Below are 20,004 nucleotides of genomic sequence, written 5' to 3'. Positions count from 1 at the left end.
TGGGTTACTAAGGCATGGGTCTTTAAATGCTTGCAGAAATGACTGTTCACAAAAGCTTTTAATCTAGTGGTGCTACATACACAACCTGTTGGGTTATCTGTTCCTGCCAAATCATCTTTTGACTGGTGTGTAAAAGTTGTGACTCCGCTTAACTTCTAACCTTGTGTGGAGCGGATATAATTCTTTCTACTGTACCGTGTTGTTCAGAAAGACATGCAATTTCTCTTCGTCTGCCAGTTTTTCTGTGTTCTGATTGTCACCGTTTAAAATCCCCTGCCGAGGTCGGCCCCTCCCCCTATACCCAACACATGGGTGCGCTGCACTGTATGTTTTTTTTTTGTTTACATTTTTTTATTGAATTTTATCGTTTCAGAAAACACACAGGTTACAGTGATACAAGTCATGTATATCGATTTACACATGCATTAATTTTACAGCTTACAATGTACCGCGAAGCTTTCAGAGGCCTTGCAGGTTAGACTTGGTATACACTATACAGCAGTGTTTGTTATATGCATCATACTGGTGCGATTTCCCATCTGTTGTGGCTCTCGAATTGGGGCGTGACCTGGTGGATGGCCCCTACCCGGGAGTTGCTACTTCGCTCCCTCAACAGCATCACTGTATTGTGACATGTAATGTAAGGTGCCTGTGTTTCTGTGTGTTAGTATTGGTTCCTGAACTACCGATATACTTTTGGTGGTCCGAACGTGTGGGGGTAAACTGGGAAAGCGGGTGGGGAGCGGCTACGTTGGGCTCTGGCGTGTTCCGTAGCAAGCCAGCTATACTGTCTTTACACGATGTGTTGATGTATACGGGCAGGTGGGGAGGAAGGGGGTTTGTTTCTGGTGCATTCCTTCGGTGTAGTTTGGTGTTCGGGGCATCCAGGTAGTATCTTCCCGTGGTGTCAGTGTTACGTGCTTATGTTTGGTCCGTAGATTGGGCCATTTGATCCCAGGAGAGGTGAGCGTGAGGACTGTGTCTGGGAGGCCATAGGCGAATTTGCCTGTGTTGTTTCGTGGGTGTATTGGTGTAGATGTTGTGCCCATTCCAATGATATGGGATGTTTTCGTGTTCCTTTGACCTCCTCCTCCCTCAGTACCTCTTCTTCCGCTTTACCCCATTTTTTTACTGCCCCTATTCAGGCTGCCTCGGGTGGCCCCGACGGGGCTTGCCAATACATTGCCAACTCCCTTTTTGCTAAAAGGAGGGCTAGTGAAGCAATACGGCACTGTACCTTCTCCGATTTTATACAGAGGTCACAAGCCTCCCAAGTGGATATGCCCGTAAGATTTGTCGTTGCTCGAAGTGTCCTGTGGATTGTATGGCACTAGTGTTGTATCGTGGGGCAGTCCTAAAACATGTGCCTAAAATCTGCCTCTGGGGTTTGACAGCGGGGACATGCAAAGTGTGTGTCGGGATAAAAACTGTGGAGACATTGCGGTGTAAGGTATGCTCGATGGAGAATATTGAATTGGATGTTCTTGAATCGGGCGTTCCTGGACACCTTTTTCGTGTATTCAAGTGCCCTCTCCCATTCCTTGTTGTGAAATTCCTGTCTTGCGTCCTCTTCCCATGTTTGACATAATGTGTGCAGCGGTTGCAGAAGTAGTTTCCTGACAGCTTTGTAGAGCCAGGTGAATAAATGTCTACACGCTCCCATGAGTAGAATTGCATGTAGTACTGGGTGCGTTGGGGGTGCTCCTTCGTCTAGGGTACAGTATTGGCGGCCACTATCTAACAGTTGTCTGTGTAGCAGGAACTGTTCTGGCGGGAGGTCATACTCATCCCCTAGTTGGTCATGTGTTCTAAGTTGGCCATCTATGAATAGGGATTCCATCTCAATAAGTGAGTGTTCCCTCCATACCTGTAGGGTACGGGTAGTGAAATATTTTTCTTGTCTGGGAAATCCCACCAACGGTAACAAGGGGGAGAACATGGGTGTACCTCTGGACATGCGATGGATTTTTGTATACGCTGTCAGGCAATAGTTACCTGTAGTGGATAGGTTCGCATGGGCTTGGTACCTGGCATTAGTAATCTCCGAATAGCTGGAAGGGGTATTCGTCCGTCACAGGTTATTGTCTACCCATGTGACGCTCCGCTGTCCAGTGTGATAACCACTGGAGTTGGGCCGCTAAAAATACGCTTCGAAAGCCGGGGCTCCCAATCCCCCTTGGTCGTCGGTAAGTACAGGGTGGTCAAGGCTACCCTATGTCTCCCTCCGCCCCATATCAGGGAGGTGAGGAGTGTGTTCAGCTCTCAAAAGAAAGGGTGTGGTGGTATTACTGGGAGGTTGGCAAAGTGGTAGAGTAATCTGGGGACCATGATCATTTTTGCAAGCGCTACCCGGCCTATGAGGGCTAGGGGCAATGTCCTCCAGAAGCTCACCACTACTCTTATCCCCGCTAGTGTTCTGCAGTGGTTCCCTTCGTATGTCCTCTGGGGAGTGATATAGTCTCGCCCCAAGGTATCTGGCTGCAGCAGTGCGCCAGGTGAGTTGCTGATCTCCAATGGAAATATCCAGTGGGGCCAGTTGGGGACTCAGTGGGTAAATCGCCGATTTGTCCCAGTTGACGCGCAGATCGTAGACCCCGCAAAGTCCCGCAGTGTTATCCAGATCGGGGTTAAGTCACTGGTGAAGTCCCGGACATAGACCAAAAGATCGTCTGCGTACAGGAAGACACAATGTATAGTGTCTGCTACCGTAATCCCCAACCCCCGCCTCCCTGACGCAGGTGTGCCGCCAGGGGTTCCACCGCCAGCGCGAACAAGATGGGTGAAAGAGGGCACCCCTGTCTCGTGCCACGCTCTATCGAAAATGAGGCGGAGATGTACTTGCCCATCCGGACCCTTGAGGTGACACCTTTGTATAAAATTTGTGTGTATGCCATCAGGAAGGGCCCCACGCATATCTTGCGAAGGACGGCGAATAGATACGGCCATAAGAGGGTATCAAGGGCCTTTTGGAGGTCTAGGATGAGGCATGCTGCATTAGGGAATGGGTCTCTCGCTCCGTCTTGAATACGGAACAGCCGACACAGGTTCTGGGAGGTGTTGCGTCACTGAACAAAACCACATTGATCTGGGTGTATCAGGGGTGGGAGCACCTGGACATAGCGGTCTGCCAATATTTTCCCCAGTATCTTACAGTCTGCGTTTAGAAGTGTTATGGGTCGGTAGGAGTCTGGGAGTGTGGGGTATGCCGTTTTGGGAAGGTGACTAGGATGTATTCCCTGAGCGAGCCTAGGAGTTCACCCATCTCTAATGCTGTGTCGTACATCATTACTATGCGAGGGGTCAAGTGTGTTGAGAAGGTAGCATAGTATTCTAAGGGGAAACCATCCATTCTGGGCGCTTTGTTACGTGCTAATGCTCTGATGGCCTGTACGACCTCTGGGGACTTAATTTTGTCCTCCAAGGCATCCTTGTCCGCTTTCGGGATGCAAGGCATTGGTATGGGGTGCAAGATTTGGGATATTTCCCTGTGTATATCCTGCTCTGATGTCTGATATATGGTCGTGTAGTAGTCATAGAAAAAGTTCAGGATATCGATCTGTGCATGGCGGAGGATCCCGGTTTTGTCCAGGAGTTCCGTGAATGGCTTTACATCTGTTTCTTGCTTGGCTTACCACGCCAGGAGCGTCCCAGCCCTGCTGCCCTCTCTATGTACCTTAGCCGCATACTCCCTAAAGTTATACTTACGCAGATTCCTCAGCATCTCTTCATGGGCTGTCCTGACTTCCGCTACCTGGGCTGGGGTAGCTTCGTACCCGTCTGCTTTTTTCGTCAGTGTCGATAATGTCTCAGCATATTTTAGTGATTTGTCTAGTGTTTGACGCACCCCCACTATTTGTTGTATGCAGTGCCCTCTGATGGCTACTTTGAATGCGTCCCATTCTACCAGTCTGGATGTCGCCGTGCCGGAATTTAGTGTGAAGTGCTCGCGGATATACTTCCCATGCTCGTGACGGAGCACCTGGTCTGTGAGGCACTCACCTGGCAATTTCCAGGTAGGCACTAGGGGGTGGGGTGGTTTCCACCGGAACGTTATTATGTGTGCGTCGTGATCAGATCCTACCCAGGTAGTCCGTGTGTTACCGCTCTGTCTGTCTATGCGCAGGGGACCGTGTCGGTGGAGGGTGGGATAGATCGAGATGTAGATCTAATGCGCAGTTGTAGTCACCTCCTAGAAGCCAATGGTATGTGGTTTGTATTGGGGCAACACTTTCATGAGATGGTTTCAAAATGTGTACTGCTCTACATTGGGGGCATATATGCTTTCTACTAGAATTGATTGACCCTCTAACAGTCCGGCTAGCAGAGTATACCGTCCTTCTTTGTCTACTACTCTCGCCTGTTCCTTAAAAGGAATCCCGGGTCGTACCCATATGAGAGTGCCTCTGGCGAATGCCGAGTATGTTGTGGCGCATATGCTACCTTGCCATTTTCTGCGTAGGCGTTCCACCTCTGGTGCCTTCAGGTGCGTCTCCTGTAGGAGAGCTATTTGTGCCTGCTGTCTTTTTACATATGCATATACAGAATAACGCTTACTTGCGGTGTGCATACCCCGAACGTTCAATGTTAAAATTGTAATATCCATGTTAGGAATCTTGGTTACCATGCTATCTGACGTTTAGCAGTGGATTATGTGTCGTATTGTCTGGTCTGATCTCTGCATCTTCCGCCCCCATGTCTCCCGCCCCCCCTTTTTTCGTATTGCTGCTCATGTTTCCCGCTTGAGTCTGTAGGGGAATTAGGGATATTGGAAAAGGGTACAACCAAACAAGGAGATATAATCCCAACTGTAGGAGGACCTGTCGCTCGAGGCTTCACGTCCAAACTAGGCATCTGGTAGTGTCTTTAATTTGTTTTATGTGTGGGGGGGGGGGTTCTTACGATTCCACTAGTCTCGGGTGTTTCGACCACCCGCCATAAGAAGGATATATTAGAGATGTCAGGGAACAACCTCCCCTCGCCCTCCTCCCACAGCTCTCCAGAGCAGCATAGAGTTCAATGGTGTTCGGGAAACCTTAACTCGGTGTCATAGTGGGCTAGAGGTGTCATGATTTTGGTCCCAAGGTCTTTACTTGCTTCTTCACAAGGCTGCCTCCTGACAACTTAGTGTTCATACCTTCGTGTCCGCAGTTTGTGGGGTGACTATCGGTGGGGTGACAGAGGCTTCACGGGAGGTGCCTGTGTCATTGTCCTCCTCCTCAGACGTAAAGACATACAGGGTTCTTTCATCATCAGTGTCGTTCCGGGTTTTACCTAATTTTTCAACCGCTATAATCAGTTCGAAGTCATGGGAGTTCTTTGTTGAGGGGGCGGGTCGCGGACTCAGTTGTTTGAGGGAGACTTCCCAGTATTGCCTCCTTTGATTTCTGGAAGGCCGTTGGCTGTGTATTATCTCACTATTGCTGAGGGCCCTCAGTCGTTGCTCCACCCAGTCGCTTGCTTCCGTGGGCTCCGAGAAGAAGTATGCAGTTCCATCTTGGATGATTTTGAGACGAGCCGGGAACAAGAGAGCATATTGGACATTCTTTTGGTGTAGGGTGCGTTTAGCTGCCAAAAATGTGGCTCTTTGTCATTGTACTGCCCGGGAGTAGTCTGGGAATAGCATAACATGCTTATCCTCGATCCTTAGTGGCCCTCGCTGGCGTGCCACCCGCAAGACCGTGTCCCTATCCTGATAGTGGAGCAGCTTTAATAGGAAAGGTCTCGGTGGTGAGCCTGGAGGCTGTTTGCGGGCCGGGACTCAGTGCGCTCGCTCTACTGTGATGAAGGGGGTGATATCTTTTTCTGGAGTAAACGTTTTCAGCCACAGTTCAATGTACCCGATTGGATCAGACCCTTCTACTCCCTCCTGCATATTCAGGATACAAATATTGCTTCAGCGGGAACGCCCTTCTAAGTCATCAGCCTTGTTTTCCAGGATCTTCATCCTCATTTGTAGTTCTTTCATGACCTCTTATTGGGCTTGTACTTGCGGCTCCAGGGTTTGGAGTGTCTTTTCCCCTTGCTTGACCTTGTCCGCAAGTTTTCTCTGGTCGTCCCGGAGCAGATTCAGGTCGGTGGTTAATTCTCCGAATTTGTGTTCAATTGCCGCTAGTACTTTGTCCAATTTAGCCAACATGGAATCAGAGTGGGATGTCTCCCCATTTGAATAGGTGGGCTTGAGGCCTGGGGTGGTTGGTCGAGGTTCGACCAGTGCTTGTGTCGTGCTTGTGGCACGTTGGCATCTCATGGTGTTTATGAGCTTGGTTAGTTTATGCTGATGCAGTTTTCTACCCTGGGGCTGGTTGCGTCGGATTGGGGTGTAGGTATGTGCTGTGCTTCCCATTCCTCGGGCTGTTGGCTCCCTGCCTTAACTATCTGGGGTCTCTTGGTAATGTAGGTGCTGTTTACTTGTTCTGGTACCCCTGTACTATCCGGTCCCTTTTCACGCGTCTCGTGTCCCAACGCCGTAGATGCTTCAAGTCACCTAGAGGTCGGTGGGGTTGTGGGCTCCCTCAGAGCCAAGTAGCCGTATGGGGCCTCGCTTATGGGTGTGGGTTGTCGGGGCTTCTCAACAGTCCCCGGGGTCCTGCTTCATCCTGGGGTGCCAAGTCTTTTGACCCCCCTTCCTGTGCGTCGAATCCCGGTGCACAGGTGGGGGGACGATTATGCCATTAGTGTTCAATTCGGGTCAAAGCCTGTGGTAATTTTTCCCCGGTGATGTGTCGCCCTGCGCCTCGACTCTTTTCGCCGATCCGGGGAGCATGCAGCTGGGTCATAGGTTGGTGAGGTTCCGGGGGCAGTCGCAGCGTCCCAATGTCCCCTCAGGTTGCCGGGGGGTTTCACTTGCAGGGTTTCTCTCGGGACAAGAGCCCACCTCGATCGTCCGTTCCCAACTCTACCCGACACCTCAGTCCTGTTGGCTTTCCCCTCTATTCCTCGCCTCGAGGCCCAGCACCGATCGGGGGGGGAGGGGTCAAGGGTTGTCTGAAGAAGGTAATGCAGTGTGTCGCCGAGACCCTCGAGAGGGCACCGCGGGGCCCTTTTTGTTGTCGGGGGGATTGCTGTGCGGTTAGGCCGCGTCCAGACCCAGGGAATTCTCGCAACTGTGGCACTGTATTGCGTATGGGGCTGATGCGGGCCACCCGGGATTGGTACGGGCCTGCAGCCACGGTGTGCTCGGTGATTACGGCCTGGATCCAGCCAGTTGTCGAGGCTCACTAGGTAAATGCTGCCGTTTCCCGGCTGTGAGAAGTTGGCCTGGTGTATGATGTTCACTATTCTAGTGAGCACCTTGTACCAGTCCAAACAACCCTTATGGTGAGTGGTTGTAAGTCAACCTTATAGGCAAGCTATCCTAGGGGTAGCATGGACCTAAGCAGTCTTAGGCTTAACTCAAGAGGGCATGTGAAGCCAGCTATTTTACCATATGCAATCCTTTTAATACCAAATGAAAGGACACCACACAAGTTATATATTATAAAATATATGTATTTATTACTAGAATAATCCCCTGTACTCTTTATGAGCACAGAAGCACAAGCGTTAAACAAAGAACTTCATATAACATACAAAAGTTGCACAATTATGGATAGGCCCTGGTGGCCCCTAAAACCATATACTAAAATAGTGGTATAAGAACCACGTCACGAACAATGGTCAGGCCTAGGGCCTTGAGAATCGCTGGGGCTACACTGGACTAACTGAAGTTAGGACGGGAGCGGCCCACAGGATGCGGGTGCAGTGTTTAAAGCACACGCGTGCGCCAATGCAAAGTCAATGGCGCGTAAAGAATTACAAAGTTGCAGATTTAGGAGTCTTCCAACTGGACTAGAACTTAGCCACTTAAAACTAGGACACTAGAGGTGTAAACCACTACAGGAGCACGGAAGTACTCGCGTTACCTCACCCACAGGAAGCGGGTGCATAGTTGTCAAAGTGCGTCGGGTTTCTTCGTGGAGTTCTATGGAGCCTGGAGGTAAAGATGCTGCAGGCGGCCAGGAGAGAAGAGTCCGGTTGGATCCAAGGGTGGATCCAAGATGTAGAGTACCTGAAAGCAGAGGGGACAGAGTCTGGGTCACTAGCCAGTGACCAGGATGGAACAAGGAAGGAACCAGGCAATGTTGGGCGTAATCAGGTAGTTGTCGAGAAGCTTGTCTCCGCTGCCACGTGGACCCGGGGGCAACGACGATGAACAGGAGTCGGACACGGACTGTCCCACGAAGGCTCTCGCTGTCGGCGGTGTCGGCTTCCGGATTGGAGTCAACAGGCCTTGGCAAATGCAACCCACGCAGGAATCGAAGATGGCTTCTGGTTCAGATCAGCAAGATCTGATGGGCTGCTCCTTTTCAGGGGAGCAAGGGCCAGTCTGGAGCAACCAGACCAGCGGTGTAAATTCGAAGGTTCGTTGTCACAGAGGCCACTAGCCAAAGGGCAAGTGACCGGACAGACGCGTCGAGCAGGAAAATGCAAAAGGGCCCCACGCAGCACTCGGGGAGTGTGGAGAGGTGATCTTCGGTGCAAAAGCTGCTCAGAGCTGGGGCTTCTCAGTCTCCAATGCACAGCTTCGAGGGTGCCTCGGGAGCTGCACGGCAAGCACTTCGCAGGCTTTCCAAGATGGCCGGTCCCACGTCTCACGTCGCCTCCACGGGTCTCAGCTTTGCTGTGGCGGTGGATCGGGCTGTTGTATGTCTGGGAATCCGGTTCTTGTCGATCTCTGTCACTGGTGCTCCGGCGGGAGCTGCAACAAAGCAAACCGTTGGGCGCTTGATGGTGCCTGCTTGCACAGGGTGGTCACTCCTTGACCACAAGGGAGATTCTGCAGTCTTCCACGTCGAGTGGAATGTCGAAGGGTCCAGAGTTTCGTATCAAAGTTTCAGTCAGGATTATCTAAAGTCTATGGACACAGCTCCTACCTTTATTCCAAATCAAGGGGCTGGATTACCTGCTAGGTCCCTCCTATGGGTGGGACCCAGGAAGGGGGTGGTGTCACCCCTTTCCCTTTGTCCAGTTTCGCGCCAGAGCTGGGGCTGGAGTGCCCCAGCACCGGTTTGAACTGGGCTATGCATGGGACACCTTGTGTGGCCCAGGCAGTGTCTAGTTTCACTCAGCCCTCCCTGCCTCAATCCACTATCTTCTGCCTGGGGTGGTGTAACACCTCCCTGTGACAGGAAACCTTTTGTCCAGGCCTCCCCTGCTGGAGTTTTGGTCAGCAGCAGGAGGCCAGACTCGTGTCTGTGGCAGCAGCATCCATTTTGTGATGCTGAGGCTCTGGTTAGTTTTAACCGCGTTTAAGTAAAGTAACATGTCTTCTCCCTCTAGAAGGGTGGAATGCTACCCCCGTCGCCAGAACTGGCGAGAAGGTAGTATTCCAAAGTGTATGACACCTTACACGACATGTTTTGATAAAGCCAAACCAAAGTTAGCAATAACCGCGAGTATTATAATGCACTTAAGAGTATATGGTATGGCAATACCCTGGAACAGCTATAAGGACATGGTTCCGAAAGTTGCAGACAGGCTCAGCTCATGCTAGAGCACCATCTCACATAAAACCAAGCACTCTGCCTCCAGGATTGTTAAGGCCTGCCATAGGAGTGACTTATAGGTGCATATGTGTCCAGATATAGGTTTAGACATAGGTATACTATATCTAAGCAAGGGGTGATTACACGACCTTGCCCCAGCTGAGTGATCAGCCAGTTGTGTCAGTTTGGATGGCCAGCCAGGGGTGGCTAAAGATATGCTGCAGCCCCTGGTAGGCCTTGGATGCACCTATGCCCTAAGTACCTATAGTACACTGTACAGGGGCTCATAAGGTGCTCCAATCCCAATTAGTTATGTACCTAGGGTACATGGAGTCCATTTTACAGAGAGAGCAGATAGCCTGGGGCCCTGATTAGCTGGGTCCCAGGCCAACTAAGTCGAAAACCAGTTAAACACAAGGCAAAAAATCTGGGGTAACCATAGTCAGATATCCATCCTCATACACTGGCCCTCTATGCCTCACTGCCCCCCTTCTGTGTGCCACATCTCCCAGCGCCGTGCTGGGGGGCAACTTGTACTGCCGCCACGTTATCTGGAGTGTTGTGGGATATGCCCCTGTCGGGGCCCGCTAATGTTTCTTTAGGGGTGGGCTGTGGCCCCGGTGTTTGGCTCCGTACTCTGCGGGATATCAACAAGGGCAAAAGCAGACCTCCCAGGGCTTATAAAAGGCCTCCGGTGATAGTGCGATCCCCGACCACAGCCTGGGTGCTGTCGGGGTTCGAGGTTTTCTGGCTGAGCGCTGCCTTTTTCCACGGCCCTCTATGTCTTTCCCCCCTTCTTCAGCGTACTACAAATCCTAGCACCCTGCGGGGGGCCATTATTTGATGCCGCCGCAGTCTATTGCTAGCTGGGGTGTCAGGGAGTGCCCACACCTCCTCCGGGGCAATCCAGTGGCTCTTGTGCTGGGCCTGGCGCGCTGCAAGCGTCCCCGCTCGGCTCTTCGGAGGGATACAGTTTCCCCCCCGGGCTGCATATGAGATGAGCTTTCACCTTATGAGCTCAGTGATGTGATGGGGGTCCTCTGATGGGACACAGCATGCCCTCGCCTCCGGCCTGGATCTTGTGGGCCGCTCTCAGGAGCCCCGCAGCACCCCGGTTCTCTATTGATAGACGGGCGTCGCCAGTTTGATTATGCCGCGGGATCTTTAATCTGCTTTATTTCTCATTAGAACGCCGCTCCTTTCGCAATTCAGGCATCACCTGGGCATCGGGGAATTATCGCCGGTACTGGTGCTGGTTATGGGAGGTCGAGGTACGATTATTCCATTTATTGCTGCGGGTGATGCGGGCTGCCGAGCTGAGCTCTAGGCAGACAGGTCCACCATCTTGGCTGGCTTGGCCACGCCCCATCGCGCTGCACCGTATGTTAATGCATGGTTTTGACTTAAAATGTTCTAAAATAGGATTATTGTGCAATGTTTTTTTTTTATATTTCTTTTTATTAATGAAAAACAAGAAAAAAAACATTGGCAAATGCCTTTCATCACGTATTGAGCAACAGTTATACAAACAAATGGTGAGTAGCATACGGAAAATCCACAAGGTGAAAGCTGAGTATCAAGATAAAACGGCGTGCGAATGTTAATACACAATAAATATCAATCCAACCATTCCGACATTGTTCACAAGACCACCACCCTTAGAAACAGGATATAAGGAAGACGGAAAGTTCAAGTGGCAGGCGAGCGGAACATGATAGAACCGTGAGCAAAACAACGATCGCTACCCGTTTGCAGCATTTAAAAGCAAGACATTTATGAAAGATCTATAAACACAGCCACCCCTAGGACCCGTCCACCCACCACTCAATATAACCCCTCAAGAAGGCACCCAATGTCAGGATATGCATCGGATTCTGAAACACAGAAACAAAACAAAGACAATACAAAAACACCCCTCCCCCCACCCTGCACCCATGCATATTGCTGTCGCCTAACCCCAACTAGCAGTGTGCCTGTCGCCCCATCTAACTAACTACCAAAATAGTAAAGTGGAGGAGGAAATCTTCATACAGGCTCCCGGTCTCCCCTCCCCCCCGCCAGAAGCAAACGACCCCTGCCAAATATAATCAAAAAACTATTAGGAGTTACTGGCAAAAACAAACAGGGGAAGTTGTAGATACCGCCCAGCCTCCCGCATCAATAATGGTAGCAAATCCCGTGTCCATTGAAGTCATAATATCGGACCCAGACTGTCAAGCTCATCCCTGGCCCTTCCGATCTTTCCTGCGAACTCCTACCGGTAGATCCACCACATTAACAGGAGAGTCAAGGTGTCCGAGGAGTTTAAAAAAGTTTCAACTGGTACAAGTCAAAAATGTTAGATCAATGAGAACTCCCACCTCGCAGAAATGTTCCTCCGCCAACAGTTAGTCTCGATAGTGCTCCCTCCTAAAACATATTGAAACTGCCTGGGAGGAAAAAGATCTTAATTCAATCCAAAAGTCAATAATGGAGGTTTCCAGGAGTGGAGGAGCGAGTGGTTCCACCTCAGTCAGTGGCACTGTTGGGTGTAGTGATCTGTCCAAAATCTCGAGTTCGCAAGTATTCACTCGAACGCTGACCGAGGGCGACAAGTCTTCTTTCTGCACGGGGCCCTCTTCCACCGTTAAGATGTGCGTCATAGGGGACTCAATTCGTTTCAGGTCTTGCAAAGGATCAGAGTCCAGTCTCAAACTGCCAGTCTCAATTACGACAATCATTGTGTAGACATTGGTTTCCCCTTGCGAGTGAAGTGTCGCGATGGCGGCCAATACAGTCCTCAGCGATGGTACACACTCCGTCCGATCCATCTCCTCTTGTTCGATTTCTAGCTAAATCTTTTACCCCAGAGGGTCCGAGTGCTCCGGGGGGGCAGGCAAGAGCGGAGCGGACGGTACGGAGGGTGACTTGTCAATTCAGCGATCTGTACTCCGCTACCGCGAGTAAGGGCCCCAACCCGTCGAACCCGGGAGGCGCCGACCGGGTCTCCGGGACGGGGATCCCCGCTCACAGCCACAGACGTTTCTTGTCACCACTCCTTCATTGTCAGCCAGACCACTTGACCGCCATCCAAATCGAGCAAGGATAACCTTCGCAACGAGAGACCGGACCCTGCCTGAGTCCCACGGCCGATGTTGTTCAACTGAAACCCGGGTGGGCCAGAACTCGAGGCCCCGGCTTGCAAGCTGAGCTAGGCCGAGGGATGAAACACGCTATAACTCCGTCAATCGAGCCAGTAAAAATCCCGGGATTGCACCATCAGGCCCTACGGTGCTTCAACCACACGGAGGTCGGCGTGAAATTAGGATATATGACAGGATTATCCAGCTAAAGACGGAGGTCGACGGAGCCGGGAGCTTAAGCGGCCATCTTGGTTGCTAGCGTGGCTCCTCTCTATTGTGCAATGTTAATTTTAGATGGAAAATTGTACTTCCATATGTAAGATTTTCGTTTTAAACATGCTCTTTTCAAATGAGCTCCAATATGTGTATGAAAGTAATAAACGCAGTTGTTGGCAGAGGCCATAGACATTTGCATCACTTTTAGCTTCTGTGCACTGCTTTTGATTCTTGCTGCCGGATGCACGCCGAGGCCAGAGGGGCCAGTCTCAACCCTCTCATTTGGGTTATTTGTTCAGGCTAAGTGGGGCGCTTCCTGTAGCACAAAACACAGTTCAAACGCCCGCACGAGCTCTGCTTCTTTGTGAGCTAGAGGTCAGCTGTTCCTGGACTTCTGCAAAGTTCAAACGAGACTGCTTCTGGGGACTGGTCGAATTCGCATCCCTTCAGTTAACATCATACAAACTTTAGTGTTTCAAGCCTTCATTTAAAATGTCCGAGTCAACTAATCCTCTGAGTAAGCCCATTTGGCTCCATGGTGATTTAGAGTTGACGTGTGGTTTCAAATCTAAAACAAGCATGCCTCAAGGAGACTTGCTTAATTTGCAGTAAGCTTATTATATTACGGGAATGCCTCTTCCAATTATGTTTGTAAAAGCTTTCAGATCTGAGTCCCAAATAAAAGCCACGCGTTGGATAGTCTACATTTGCATGGCTGGGATCTTAACCTGCTCTTTTTAGATAATGGATGTACGTTGCAACCAAGGCATGCTGAAGAAGTATTTCTACCACTGAATATCCCCTTCATCCTGCTCTCCACGGGACAACACAGCCCCGGTGCGCAGCGTCAACCGCGCACGCTTCTCGAGGCAGACGTGGAGTGGACAGCTCGCGCCCTTTCCTCCAGGTTGGGAACGAGGCAATTTGTGATGCCCCGTTAAGTGAGAAATAGGTTTGCCTCGTCTCCATAAATCTCTGCCACCTGTCAGATTTTATAAATGGTACTCATGCAAAAGTACAAATCTTCCTCACCTCTCAACTTTCACAGGTTTATACTTCTGTATTGGCATAGGAAACCCACTGGCTCATTAATATGTAAATTTCAGGACACCTTTTGTTCGACTTATATTTTGGCTTCTGGTTTGCTTAATGCTGGAAAATTATGCATTTTGGGGAAGTCATTCTCTCCTCAGTAAATTGGGCTTGAAATGTGCATTGCTTTCTCTAAACCCATCCCTCTCTTTTTAGCATCAAACATGTAAAATAAATCAATTTACCTATAAAAGGGTACTCTGTATTTGAGAAAACAATTAAGAATTAAATACCTCATCATAACAACTGGGAGCCTTCCTCAAAGTGGTGTTATTTTTTGAACCAAAGTACAGTGTAAGAATTTTAATAGGTAGGGCTCTACACAAAACAAGCATTGGCATAGCCAATAGGTCTCGCTTCTGGGACAGTATTAGTATTAAGTTATGCAGCACAATATCCTTGGGGCAACAAGGTCAACTGTTGCATGGCTAAACACTTATAAGGTCCCAAAGGCGAGACCTATTGGCTATGCCAATGCTTGTTTATGAATGTATATATATATACTTTATAAATCTGCTATTATTTCATTCTGTAAAGAGCCTCCCACCCCCTTAGTAGGTGTTGCTAACCCCTCGGGTCTATGGATCACAGGTTAAGAATCACTGTTCTAAAGCAACAATCTACCTTCGCCGAACAGCAGTTTCCCAGGGAGAGGGTGTGGTGGGCGGCTGGTGTGTGTGTATCTGCCAGCCTGCCTGTCTGTCTGTCTGGGGTGTCTGTGTGTATCACTGGCATTTGTAATTTGAAAGCACCTGCCTGCCTGTGTTTTACCAATGAGAAATCCCATTTCTAATTCCGGAATTGTTTTAAGAAAGGAAGCAAAGTTGGAATCTGGTTTCATGGATGATTATGGCACAGAGATGGGAGAAAGCAGCAATGTCCGCTGCATAGTTGGGTATATATTATCTGCATTGTTATGCATGGCTCTTGTGGAGAGCCATGAGCGTGAATGACTGCATATTAAAGCCAGTCATTTACAGCTATGACACAGCAACAGTGGGTAACAGAACTTGTCTTTGAGAGCCTTTTAGAGCAGCACGGAAAAGCAGAGAGCAGTGCTTCTTGTGGAGAGGAAAGGGAAGGCACAGAGTGGGGGTAGGTGGGAGGAGACCATGTATTTTTATTTTTACATCTCGCCTGAGCCAGCGAGCATGCGCTGCCCTGTGAGGCTTTTTGTAACGGCTTCCAACTGGGACCACATGCTCGTGCGTTTGTCTGAGCCAGCCCGCATGCGCTGCTCTGCGAGGCTTTTTGTAACGGCTTCCAACTGAGACCGTATGCTCGTGCGTGTGTTTTTCTTTGGCTCCTACGCTATTGGCCTTTGCGTGCGTCTTTCTAAGAAAGACAGCACGTGATTGGGCAAAGGCGAATGCACAGGTGCATGTCCCATCTTTGCATCCGCCCATGGCCTACAGCTTGTGAGAGCGAGCATCAGCGCCATCTGTTTCCAATTTTTGTGGCCGCACTTTTACACCAATATGTACTAAGCATTGGGTGGATTTTGCGAATTGGCAATCCGCGAAATTGCGTATTTACGGATTCGCAATCCGCAAACTCTCGCGAATTTTGCGGATTCTTTTTTTTTGTGTGTTCGCAAGTGTTTCTGCCATTTCGCAAGGGTTTTTTACCAATTCGCAAACGCGAACTTACTTGTCGAGTAGCAACGGTCGCGACTATGTTGTTTCTACGTCTGGTTCATCACAGCACCCTCTGTTTCACCACTGCCACCCTCTGTTTCACCACTGCCACCCTCTGGCTCACCCATGCCACCCTCTGGCTCACCCATGCCAACCTCTGGTTCATCACTGTAGATTATGGGTGGAAAAGCACACCTGCCCTGCCTCAACTGACATGAATTAATTTGGGGCTGATTAATGTGTCACTGAATTTGAACTTCCAGTCTGGCACCTGCTTCCTTATCTGTAATTGCTTTCTGTTGCAGTTTAATTTTTTTTAACAGGACCTTTGTGGCATACTTGTAGCTATTCTCTGAGCCTGCTGTGAGGGTCAGAGCAGGGTCATAAAATAGTTGCAAGTAGGCAACTGAACTCTGGAGGGGCCCCTCAGGAAGCACTACAGGGAATGGTTACTAATGATAAGATTGAACTTTTGCACCTGCTGAGTGCTTTCAGTTTTGCAAAAATCGTTTTTCTGCACAATATATTTTATTTAATGTTCTGAAAAAGTTCCAAAATTGTAGTTGCAGCAACTGTAATGCCCCAAACAAACTTACTTGTGAAATTTCTAATCCAAAAGTGATCCAAAGAAAGTCAAAAAGGCCTCAAATCCAAATATCCAGCAGCATCCACAAAAAGTAATCCTTCCAGGTCAAGAACCAAATCAAAGTGACCAGGACATGAACAAAGCACTGGGAGGAGCCTGCTGGACAGGAACAGGAAGTTGGAGACTGTGGGGCACTTCCTTCCTCCCACCCCCCCCCCCCCCAAAATGGACTTGCAAAAAAAAGTGCAGGCAAATGTCAACCTGAGGAGTTATTCTGATAAAAAATCATTTTCAGAAGGTTTATGCTGACTGCTGGTGGATTTCTTGTGCGAAATTGCAAATTTCGCAATTGCGAGATTGTCGCTGCCCGCCGCATCTACGTGTTCGCAAGTGTTTACTCCCGCGATGCGTGATCACGGGCCTTTATGACGTACTCGCGTTGCCAAACTCTCGCTGTGCAAAGTGGCAAGCCGCGATGACGTAATAGCGGCCGACAAACTCCCGCGGGATCCCGCAGCAAGATCCAAAATGGCGCAGCACACGCAAACATGGAGAAAAACAACTCTTCAAACGCTGAATGACAGTAAGTGAACGCTTGTATAGTATTCTATTTGGCAAGTGCGACCAAGCAAAAAATCCGCTTCGCGAATTTTCGGCAAATTCGCGAGAGTTCGCGAATTTGCTCAAAATCCGCGAGCGGAACGGATTTTACGCCCATGCTTAATATGTACGCAATACTGTGGAGTGTGAGACCAGGATACACCCCCATTGGGAATTCTTTCTGATAGAAGACCAGTGAGCCTAAAGTAGGAGCAATTAGAGATATCAACATCACCCTAAGATGGAAATATTTACTGTTCATTTTCTCCTTCCTGTCACTACTACACCAAAGACCGATGCAATTTTTCTCCCATTCTCATACAGGTTATGTTTTTATAAAACATGTATTATTATATCACGAACTGTAAAAATGTAAAATTCTTTCAACCCTGGACTTTTATAGCACTGTATTTTTTGTACCAGGGCATGCTGACGAAGAACCATTTGTTTCATTCAACATTAAAAGCGAAGTAAAGACGTTTTCAATGAACCCCCTTGACTGTGATAGAGAAAGGATTTCCAGTACCACACGTGAGTATTAATTGCTTACCCGAGTGCCGTTACATAAAAAAATCTGCTATTTTCTATAAATCTCTCGCACTTTCCAGATATGTTTGTATATCTGGCCCAATGAACTGAATCCCACTTTCCACCACTGTCATAAAGTTGACGGGTTGTTAAAAGAAATTCATACACTGTCCTAATTTCTATTGTTGTTATTTTTTGTTGCATTGTCTCTATATAGGGCACATTCTCAAATTCTTTGGCCTCTTACTGCTTCTTGTTGTAGAGGTGTGTCTGCAGTTCCGGACGTGCCCACGAAAGGACTTCTATGGGGGCGTGGTACTACTACTGGACCAAGTGTATGTGTGCAGTGTGCAAGCATTTTATGATCAGTTGTGTTCAAGTGGGAATGAGATCTACAACCATTCAGCCAAACCTGTGTAGTAGGTTATTTCATTTTACGTCTGACATTATCCAATACCTTCTGATGGATACATGTTCCTGCTGATTCTTACCGGATCAATGCTCCATCCAGGATTCAAACCGATTTTCCCGGTCGTGCTTCTCCAGCATTGCGAGATTGTGCTATGTGCCTCCAATGATGATTTAGTCTCCATAAGTGACATTACCCAAGGATATGAGGTGTTAACCAGCGTTCTAGAGTCCGTTCCCATTTTGTTGTATATCGATGTGGTCCAGAGGATTCTTCGAGTGTCTCATTCACAAACTCCTTGTCTCTCAACAGCAACTAGTGTAGATGTCTTCACAAAAAGCCTCTGGGTTTAAGCCTGGTAGTTAGTGCTGCAAGAAGATATCTATTTCAGACACCTAAGACAAGTGTATGTGGTGTCTGTGGTTGGGTTATAGAGCGTCAGTCTGCAGCTCTTGTGCCTCCATGCCCTTTAAGCAAAAAGAACAATTGTTGAACAATGTCAAACATTCACCCCAGTACAGAGATCTAGGCCTAAATCTATTGTATGTTGCTCCCTTGCCATTTCAGTTTAAACCCAGCCATATGCAAATCAGTATTGACCCTGTTCCCCGTGGGAACAGTCTAGCCCAAACTGCCAAGCCAGGTCTTCCCTGGACTGGAAACAAGCATCCTGGGATCTGTTTTGAGGTTCACCCCTCATCAACCAGGCAAGCTTGACTCAGTGGCATGGAGAGCAAGGGACCCACGTCTGGGCATACCCGTCCCACTTGGGGTGACATATGGAAAAATAACAATTGATTAATAGGATGCTGAACAATGTCAAACATTCACACTAGTACAGAGATCTGGGACTCAATCCATTGTTTGTTTGCTTCCCATGCCATGCCAGTTTAAACCCAGCCATATGCAAATCAGTCTTGACCCTTTTCCCCATGGGAACAGTCTAGCCCGAACTGCCTGGCAAAGTCCTCCCTGGACGGGAAACAAGCATCCTGTGACCGTATGCGGGGTTTCACCCCCCATCAGCCAGGCTAGCTTGACTCCAGTGGCATGGAGAGCACAGGATCCACGTCTTGGTATACCCGTCCCACTCAGGGTGGCAAATCAAAAAGAACAATTGATGGACATAATGTTGAACAATGTCATTGTGTGTTTCTTTTGCTTTCTCCACCCTAAGTTCCCTGGGTATGCCTGGACATGGGTCCCAGGCTCACTGTGCCACTGGATACAAGCTAGCCTGGATGATGAGGGGTGATACCCCGAAATCGGTCCCAGGATGCTTGTTTTGGGTCCATGGAGGAACTGGCTTGGCAGTTCGGGCTGGACTGTTCCCAGGAGGAGCAGGGTCAAGACTGATTTGCATATGGCTGGGTCCAAACTGGGGTGACATGGTGAGCAAAAGATCGATGGATTAAACATAGATCTTTGTTACAGCATTCAGTCCATCATTTGTTCCCATTCCTTTTGTCGCCTTAAGTGGAAAGGGTGTGCCCAGACGTGGGTTCTGTGGCTCCAGTGCTCACTGCGCCACTGGATTCAAGGTATCCTGGCTTTTTAGGGGTGATACCCTGAAAGTGGTCCCAGGATGCTTGTTTCTGTTCTAGGACGGACCTGGCTTTGTAGTTCGGGCTTAACTGTTCCCATGAGGAGCAGGGTCAAGACTGATTTCCATATTGCTGAGTCCAAACTGGGGTGACACGGTGAGCAAAAGAACAATGATTAAACCCATATGTCTTTACTGGGGGTGAATGTTTGATTGTTTCCACATTCTGTCCATTATTTGTGGGTCTTTTCTATGCACTTTAAGGTAATTATCTAATGGAAGGCCATAATATTTTTAGTTAAGGTCCGTATAGTGACTCCCAGCAGACTCCCTCTCTGAAAGGTAAGTCATCCTCCAGGAACATCCTCCAGAGAACTCTCCCAATAAAAACAAGCATTTGCAATGCAATAGGTCTCGCATTTGCGAGAGTTTGAGCTATTTTTATTGTAAATGACATTGCCTTTTATTTATGTTTTGGTTTTTAAAACATAAATAGAAGCCATTGTCATTTACAATGCCAATAGGTCAAACTCGCATAAATGCGAGACCTATTGCATTGCAAATGCTTGTTTTGGTATGTTTTAGACTGATGCTTGACCGGTCTAGAGGGCACCATGTCACCAGCATATTGCAACAAAGACATAGCGTGGCATCAGAACTTTGGAGGGCATGCAGGCCCTGCACTCAGCAAGGACAGTCCTAATATGTGCTGCATAGAGATTCAAACAAGGAAAGGATGTGTTATCA

The 20,004-nt window shown here is 48.8% G+C and overlaps 1 protein-coding gene across 2 annotated transcripts in view; it reads left to right on the top strand.

Moving 5' to 3' along the window:
* Positions 1-20,004, top strand: part of LOC144823535 (uncharacterized) — a 337,732-nt gene that overhangs the window by 141,966 nt on the left and 175,762 nt on the right. For both annotated transcript variants that reach the window (XM_078682134.1, XM_078682133.1), the window contains exon 6: positions 17,201-17,308. In XM_078682134.1, the coding sequence (XP_078538260.1) occupies positions 17,201-17,308 (108 nt within the window). The remainder of the gene's footprint in view (positions 1-17,200; positions 17,309-20,004) is intronic.

Source organism: Lissotriton helveticus, chromosome 3_1 (assembly GCF_964261635.1).
Source record: "Lissotriton helveticus chromosome 3_1, aLisHel1.1, whole genome shotgun sequence".
NCBI lineage: Eukaryota > Metazoa > Chordata > Amphibia > Caudata > Salamandridae > Lissotriton > Lissotriton helveticus.
Note: the sequence above shows the minus strand (reverse complement) of the source record. Positions and strands in the feature narration are given on the sequence as shown.